The sequence below is a fragment of the Caloenas nicobarica genome, chromosome 4, assembly GCF_036013445.1.
Source record: "Caloenas nicobarica isolate bCalNic1 chromosome 4, bCalNic1.hap1, whole genome shotgun sequence".
NCBI classification, from domain to species: Eukaryota; Metazoa; Chordata; class Aves; order Columbiformes; family Columbidae; genus Caloenas; species Caloenas nicobarica.
Genome location: NC_088248.1, coordinates 24691922 through 24701052, shown reverse-complemented (window position 1 = coordinate 24701052; position 9131 = coordinate 24691922). Strand labels below are relative to the sequence as shown.

General features: G+C 40.0%; 1 protein-coding gene across 1 annotated transcript; it reads right to left on the bottom strand.

The window, feature by feature from the left end:
• Window positions 1–258: 258 nt before the first annotated feature.
• LOC135988196 (SPARC-like protein 1) lies at window positions 259–7545 on the bottom strand. Its single transcript, XM_065633957.1, has 7 exons — window positions 7492–7545; window positions 7310–7363; window positions 3519–4691; window positions 2370–2439; window positions 1630–1748; window positions 896–1016; window positions 259–371 (listed from the first exon to the last, which is right to left on the bottom strand). Exons 1-7 carry the CDS (start codon window positions 7543–7545, stop codon window positions 259–261), a joined length of 1704 nt encoding a protein of 567 aa, XP_065490029.1.
• Window positions 7546–9131: the final 1586 nt, after the last annotated feature.

Below are 9131 nucleotides of genomic sequence, written 5' to 3'. Positions count from 1 at the left end.
AAAATCTGCATTTCCTTCGCGGATGCCCTGTTTGCTACAACTTTTTAGCAGTTCTACCAACACCTTTGTGAAAGGCTCCTCTGAGACCAGCCACACAGTTTCTCTCTCTCCTCTCTGTTATGGGAAAAGAGGAGGGTGAACTTGCTTTTTGTGGTCTTTTCTGTTGGATTGAGGTTCCTGAACTGGTATTACAGGAGATTTTGATAACTGTTAGGGAATCAGGTTGCACTGCAGTTTGTATGCTTCTGCAAGAGGCTTTTATTTGTCTTGATTCTTGTTGGCCATCACATATTGCATCAGGATGTTTTTGAGCCAGTCTCTCATCCGGAGGGGGAACTGATCCACTTCATAATCAGTGCAGTGGGGGATGTCTGTGCCGAACAAGAGAGTTTTTGTTAACAAGTGATCCATTAAGTCCTCATTTAAGCATTTCTGAGCCAAGATAGATTTGATTCTTGCTAGCAAACTTCCAGTTGAGCTTGAAATTGATGGAGTTGTTAATTAATAAAATTTGGAATGTTGCTAATGGGTTCAATTTTAAATTTATGATTCTTTGGTGCACATGGCTGTAAATACTGGTTTTCTAGTCAAGGTATTCAAAAAAATCTCGATGCTAAAGCAATGGGGGCATGTAAGTGCAGGTGGGAAGACAGGGTTGACAACAAATTGATCTAAGCACTGGAGGGATGTCTTTAGGATTCAGATGCTTAATACCCTTAATTATAGAAAAAGTGACTTTTTAGACATGTTTAGGGTTTGATGGTCTTAATTAGCAGATAACTGATGCAAAATGAGGAGAGCACAGGAAGAAACCAGGTAACTTGGGGCCAGCTGGCACCTAAGGCTACTGGCTCTTTATACCCAGGTAACTTCTTCATAGAAAAACAAGCCTTACATTTGCAGGAGCCCATATAGTCTAGGTGCAGCTGTCGTCCCATTTTCGTCCCTTCAAGTTGACATTTGGTGGCAAAGAGCTGACATGTGCCATCATAGGTCTTATTATCTGTACCACAAACCTAAAAGAAGAGAGAAAAACAAAACCACCAACCCCACCACCACCACTGTGTCAAGAAAAATTCTGCTCACTCCTATAGGCGTTAAAATAATAAAGGCATTGTTAACATCTGGTGTAGCAGTTGTGAATACCCACAGGGAATGCATGTGGTGGGAAGTATTGAAAATCATAGTTGTTACATGCCTACCTATGGATTAGCTTTGCTGTATTTATATACCTAGTCTTGTGACACTTGAATCCATTTTTGCATAGTAGTAATATAGTTTCTGAGGTAGTACAGGATTATCATATTAGATATGTACTAGTATTCAGTACATGCTCTAAAACATCAAATGGATAAATATACTTTGAGTGGAAGGGAAAAGCTATGATCCCTGAGAGACCAAATAAAGCAAATCACTTTAGGCACTTTGTGGCTACATGTGTTCATACTATTTTCAAGCTATAGTCAGTGAGTTTGGGTACTTTATACTTTGACAATTACTGGAATCACCCAAACCCACTTGCATGTTTTTTTAGGGTAGAATTATTCTAAATAATAGCAGGGGAATGTGTTATCTTGTAAACATCTTAATTGTTTTTCCCCCATGCTGTGCAATGAATGAAATACTTACATGCTCATAGTCTTTGGTGGAAGGGCAAGCAGCAGGGTCTTGGCAAATACAGCTGGGTTTCCCTAGTTTGTCCACATGGCAGACTTTACCTGTTTTGCAGTGGAAGTTCCTACATGGGTCTAGTGATCATAGGAAGAAGGAAGGACAAAGTCAGGTGTTCCCGTCAAATTCTATGACAGTCAAAGCAAAATACAGCCCAACGTTCACCAAGAAGTCGTGCTTTTTGTAAGTTTGTTAAAATGCGGCTGGATCTTGCATTGAATAAAGACAAACTTCAAATAAGGATTTTTGTGGGACTTCTAGCAGTCTCAGGTTTGAGCTGGATGGGGAAATAAATTTAATAGAAAAAGCTATTTCTTATATAAGGGCTGACATTCACTTCCAGCTTCCTTTGGTGAAACATATCTTGCCTGTCCTTGCTGAACCCAGCACTGGCACTTGTCCCATTCCTAGATGAGTCCAAGCTCCTGTTCCATGGTTTCAATGCAAGATAATTCCTAGTCCAGTATAACTGACACAATTTGTGCACTGTCTAGACAAGTTATTCACAAACAAATGAATAAATCCAAGGGTGAATGGTCGGGATTCTCTGGGAATGTAACTGGCACTGCAGGAATTATGCACAAGCGCAGTTCAGTCATGTGAAACACATGCTGCCAAAGGCAGAAAAGAAATGCAGACCAGCAAATTCCCCAGTCACAGAGTTTGCAGTGACATGACAGCTTTGCCTTGTGACTTACCCAGCAGAGCCCTCTCACTCCTGTTGCTTGCACTTTCCATCTTCCCATAGGAACCGCCTGTAGTCTTAACCTGTAACATCACAGAGACACAAGCAGAAATTGTGGTAAGTCTTAGGAAGAAAAAAAACCTACTTGGATAACGTTTTTTTTCAGCGACAACTCTAGAGCTGAGGCAGAGTTTGCTCTGTTTGTAGCAAAAAGAGGTTGCTATGCAAAATGCGTGAGAAGTGCATAAAGCCTCTGGTAGTATCAAGGTGCTCTGTTATTTGGAAAAAAATGTAGGAGGTGGAGAGAGAAATACAGGAGCCCTGTAAGGCTCCTGGACACCTGGTAGTTCTGCAGTACTTGACACACAAGCAGTATAATGCCTTGAGGTTGACAGAATTGGTATTTCAAGTCTTAGTTTGTGCTGGGGCCCTCTAGGTACAGTGGGCATGAACTGCCTCTCAATGTGTCTTCAGTCCAGACCCCTCTTTGGTGCTGTGGGGAGGTGCCTGCCCTCTTTAGAATGGATGCCTCTGATTTCTTTTTTTTTTTTTTAATATTACAGATCCTTATTTAACAGCCATAGCAGAACTCACTCTTTTCTGCTGAAGAATGCCCCTGATAGTCCACTGGTTATTTAATGGCTGACTGCAATACGGGAGATCTGAGAGCATCATCATCCTTTGTCTGAAGGGGCAAAGCTCACGTTCTTCATCTTGTGTGCAAGCGTCATAGCCACCAGGATGGTGATTATTCTGGGGACTCTAGCCCTACCTTTCTAAGCTGTTCACTCTTGTGTGGTAATGTTTAAAATCTTTGGGAGAGGGGAATGAACGGGCTTTCCTAATCAGCCTAAGACTGGCCTCCAGGTTTTATATGTATCCATATTTATTTCTGCGTTTCATTACACAGCCTATTTGGGCTGGGGCTCTTATGTGAGTTGTGCTAACTTCCTTTCTGGTACAATTCATATAAATACTATATGTGAAGTGAAAGAGCACGAACCAGACTAATAATGAAGAAAACGAGGTAAGATTCTGCCAAATGTTATTAAATTACACCTGTTGTTCTCCAAAATGTCCTTTCGGTCATTAGGAATTTAAATTTGGGACTAGTTTTCACCCTGTTTCCTAGTATTCCAACTTTATTTTAAAAAGAAATTACCTTGGTTTTGTGTTCCATTGAATTCATGCCCTGAACAGAGCTACTTGTTTCCAGTTGTTGCTCGCTGTCAGAATTTGGTGGCTCATGACCATAATAATCTTGTTCAGAATGAATGAGGTCTTTAATCTTGACATTTTGGTAATCCTGAGTCTCTCTATGACCTGCAGCTTCATCTTCTGTGGTTCCTTCCCCTTCGAGCTCAGTGCTGGTGCTCTCCTGGTCATTACTCTGGATTCTCTCCTCTTCCTCATAGGCTGCTTCTTTCCAGATATTGCTGAGATCTTCCTCACCATCAACATCACCACCGTCATGACCATCATCATCAACACTACTGTCCTCTGCATCTTGTCCTTTCACCACTGTGTCATGATCACTCTGATAACTTACTTGAATATCATCTTCCCTCTCTTGGCTTTGCCATTTGTCATCCTGCTCTTTGTTGTGGGTTTTTTGAGAGAGGATGTTTTCTTTTTCTTTATAGGGTTTCATCTGACTGTCCTCCTTGTCGTCTTCTAGGTCGAATTTCTCACTGTGTCTCTTGGTTATCCGGATTGGTTGACTGGAATCTCCCAGGATTTCGTCAGATTGCATACTGTTTTCATTTTGTTGTCTTTCGTATTGTTTACCTTGATTTGTCCTGTGGCCTTTGTGATTCATATCTCTATAACCAGCTTCTTCACTCCATTCCTTGTCCTCCTCTTCCACACCTTCTTCTTCATCACTTTCATGGTTGTTTTCAGATAGACCAACTGTGTTTTTATTATATTTCCATCTGTTACGCTGACGATCAAGACTGAGAGTGTCCACGGGATTTTCTGCATCGCTCAGAACACTTTCTTTGGCCATGTTGCTCTGTTTCTCCTGCCTCCTTATCTGGTGATGCTCAGAGCCGGACTGTTCTCTGCCATTGCTTTCCAAATTGCCATCCTGGTTATGAAAAGCCAAACCTGGGTTATTGTGCAGTGAAAGGAGATTGATGCTTTTTAGACTATTTTTCCTTTGATGCTCGTTACCACTTCTTCCTTGTTTTTTAGTGGTCCTGGGCTCATCTCTGTGCTCAGTGTCTGGTACTGATGATTGTAGTCTTAGGTTTCTGTGGCTGGGCAGCAAATCACCCTTGTCTACATGCTCTGTGTTCTCTTCCTTTGGAGCTTCAGGATTAATATCTTCAATCTTAAAAAACAAAATGAAAAAACAACCAAGCACAAACAAACCCCAAACAAAACCAACCAAACAAAGAACCCCCAAACAAGCAACACCAAAACCAAATAGAACAATAAATCTCAGAATTTATTTGAAGTCAATGCAATGTTATTTTTGCCTCGCATTGCAAAGCATGATGCTGACTTTGTTTTCTTTGTAAATGCACCTCTTAAGCTAGCCCAGAGCATGAAATTCACTGCTGATGTAATTTCCATTTCCCAGCAAATTGTTTGGTTTGTCCCTTTTTATTGCTGGAGTTTCTCAAGAAGTCTATGTAACTCTGTTTAAGATCTGATAGGAGATACGTGGCACATGGATGTCTTGTGAAATCCCTAAGTGCTTAATTGATAATTTGGTGTCATAACTTCAGGCACTTGTTGTAGGCTGCAGTAATTATCACTTAGAGAAGGTGGGTGTGATACTCCTCTTCCTACAGAGATCAGTGGGAAGCCTGGGAAAAGAGGAGCAAGGGGAGAGTGCACCTTTCACAAGGTACTGTGGTATAATTGTAATACCTGAGGAGCGCACTGCATATTATCTGTTTCATAATCAACATATTTATGTACTTTGAGTCTGATGCATCATTGCTTCCTAGCTGAATTCATCAGTAGCTTTTGTATTTGGTGGCAACGACTGTATCATAAACTCACTGGGTAAGTACAGGCATTTCCAGTAGCAGGAACATCTGTATGTCTGAACCACCCCTATGGATGTTCAGTGTTGTTTATTGCTTACTACAATATAGCACCTAACAAGGATTTTCCTTAAAGCTCTTGGGGAGTTATTTATGAAAACAAGACCTTGGTGCCCAAGTTGCCAGAACATTTCCTTTGGTGTGGGCAGACTAACTGGAAACAAACACTCCACTAACAAATACTTATACAAATATTTAAAAAAATGGTAGGATTAAAAAATATTAATTTGGGTCTTGGCAGATCAGCTGTATCCTATTTCCTACAGTCAAGGTGGTATCTAAGTGTTTTACGAGTTTATCTTTTGCCTAGTGTACTTGCTGATGCAGGAAAAGTAGCAGGCAATATATTTCCTTTTCAGGGAAATATTGTAGGTTTGCTAAAATCTAATGGAAATTCAGTGAAGAGAGTTTTTCCATATTAAATGCGTGTTTCTTGGAGACCTTACAAAAAGTGATTGACATATTGCCAAGTATCTCTAAATGACTTTAAAACATTTGAAAATTAAATTTCAACAAGAGTTTTCTTTACATGTGTTTTTGGGCACTGCTGTGTACAACATATTACATGTCTTTAAGCAAAAAGCAGCCTTCTGATTTCTAGAGTTAGAAAATATTAATATAAGGCCAAACAGCCATTAAGATTGCCTGTTATGAGTGCCTGTGTTTGAAGCAGTAGTATTTGAGAAAGATGTTGTGGGTCATGTCTTGACAAGAAGGCTCATTGTGCACCACAGTCTCAAGGTAGATGTTCCTGGACGTGGCTTTTGGCTGCTGCTTTTTGTTAGACCTTTGTCCTCAGGATAAAATAAACTTTCAGGACTCAATTGCTTGTGAAAATATTTGGGTCTTTTAATGTGATGGCAAATTTCAGTCAATGTAGCTGTAATTAGCTACTGTTAGGGGACAACTGACCTTTGATAAATGTCGCAAATTCACTTGGAACTGATGATTCATTTGGTATGGCAATGTTTTGTTTTGATGCAAGTGTCTTCTGTATGTGTTTCTGGGAGACTGCAGGCTGCAAATGAGTGTTTATACTCTAATTTGTTCTGCTGGATACTTCATGATGAAAAGCTAATTTTTTTTTGTTTTTATAATGCAGGGCACCATCCAGATCTGCAGGAAATGCATAAGGAGAGATGCACAGACTGGGATATAATGTGTAATTTTTTAAAAAGGTTATCGTAAGAGCTGTGATTTTGCATTTGCTTCTGCAGAGCATGCTCTGAATTTAGATGTTATAAAACGTTCATTGCCTTGGAGCCAAAGTCCGTTGTGTCTGAACCACAGATGCTCACCAGAATGGTACAATAAGAAATAATTTTAATTTGGGTTAACTATGAGTACAAAATTGTGAAGCTATGTTGTTAGCATGTGTATATGGCATAGTGCTGCTGAAGTAAGCTCTCTTTTTGCCATGAGAGTTGTGGTTTTGGCTTGTCAGCCACAGTGCACTTTTCCAAGATAAGTTATATCTCTCTAACATTCTGTAATGTGGATAATGAAATCTATGCTGGCTAAAATTCTTGCATGTATGAGACTGTGTGTGATCACTTGATGTGTGATAACTTGAGGATTGCATCCTTGTTTACTGGAGCAGTGATGACCACGAATTTGGCTGTCAGTTAAGCTTATTGTTTATATGAATATGGGTGTAATGTTTCTATGTGGGGATTCATTTAAGTAATTTTTTCAAATAAGTGAAACTTCTGAGCTTTAGATTTTGTCTTGTTCTGTTTCTAGCTATGTAATATCCAAAGCATGAGATTCCTGGGGTAAGGGGGTGTACTTTTTTTAACCCAAATCTATTTACCAGCCACTACATATGTGGTAATGTGTCTTATATATTTCAGATGAAAAATATGTTTTTCTATTTAAAGAACAATGAGAGTACCTTTTCTGGAGTTTTCTGTCTGCGGGTTCCAAGTTTGTAGTTTAAGGAATGGCTCTAGAATAGACAAATATACTCAATATCTGCATGTAAATAAAAATCCTGTACAGGTCAATGGGAAAACAGAGTATTCATAGAAATGGAAATTTTAACTGCACAGTAACAATAGCATGATGAGGACTTACTGGAGTAGCAAAAGCTGATACTAGAAGACAAATGAAGAGAGCTACAGCCTTCATGCTTTTCAGATCTTGAACAGGACAACAGTTAATGGTACAGTGGCAGATTTTGGAGGTTTCCTTTCTGCAAAAAAACATGAAAAGAAAAAAAAAGTCAGAATTTGTGTATAATGGTCTAAAAATGACTACTGTAAGCATTGTAGTGGCTGCTGTAACTTGCTGAGTCTGAAGACCCACAACATTTCCATGCCGTGTGTAGTTGTATGTTAACTCAGGCATTAGACCAGCTTATCTAGAGAACACTTTGGTCTTAGTTCTTTTACAGGACTTAGGCTGTATGCGGTGCTCACAAGCTCTAGTGATGTCACTGAAAGTCAGAGTTACGAATGCACATAGATACAACCCTGTAAAGCTTTACCCACTCTTCTTGTGAAAGATGTCCCTTTTTATTCCATTCTGAGACATTGTCTGTTTGTGGCATCTCTCCAGCCAAGGTCTCTCCTGGCTGCTCTGCTGTGTGGCTGTAGTATGAAGAATTTGGTGACGAAGCTCTGCTCAGTAGGTCTCAAAAGCCCAGAAATGCTGTCCGGGCTGCTTGATGGGCTGGTGTGGTTCTGCTTTGGAAGCAACGAACCCAACTCTGCTGCACACTAGTGTGCGAGACGGATGGCTGGAAGAACACACGGTGCATTAGGAATGCTTTTCAGGCTGTGCTAATATCCTCATTTGAGTGAAAGGCAGGCAAGTCATTTTTACCTCGAGGATGTCACCAGCAAATCTTCTCACTTTTGCAGTGCATATGAACTGGAAGTTTCTATGGCTGTAGCTGTGTCACTGGGAAAAGCAAAAATAAGTCATATTGTTGCTGTTTCCTTTTTTTTTTTACTGTATTGCATTCTTATTCTTTTTAATTTCCTGCTGTGTGGTGGGGTTTTTTTGTTTGGTTTGGTTTTTTTTCCTGTATTCATACAGAATCACTGGGATTTTCCACTCTGCTTCTGCTCTCATTCTACTGGCTGTTCTTCCCTGGAAATTATCTCCTTGGTCTTCCCTTCCTTGCCCTTTAAAATATTTTCACTTTCCATCTCACATGTCCTTTTTCATTTCCTCCCTCCTTTCCTAATGAAACGCACGTCACCCTGTTCTTCATTGAATAACGTGATGTTTCTTTTGCTGGTTGAAGCATGAATGAAACAACCACCACCCTGTCTTTAGTTGAAGAACATCGTGTCTTTTGCGGGTCGAACTTCCTGGCATATGAAGGAACTGGCAGTGATTTCAAGTCAGTTTGGTCAACCATGCTCAGACACATGAAGCTCAATGTACAGTTTCAAAATGTTATTCATCCAGTTGGTTTTTCTTGGGAAAGAGGAGTAGCACAAAACCCCTAAAGGAGAATTTCAGGTCAGCTAATGTTTATGGGAGACAGAATGGTGAAGCAAGAAACAAGGACTTGGAGCCTTACATTGAAATGTATGTGTGGTGGTGGTGTTGTTTGGGTGGGGGTTTTTTGGATGTAGAAGCTTGCAAAAGCATCTTGGCTACTGCTGTGCTTACCTCTGAAGTGTACGCTTTGGAAGATCCCTGTGTTATACATTATTTAATGTCAATATCTTTTCGGTAATTAAGAGCAAAATAATTAGTGG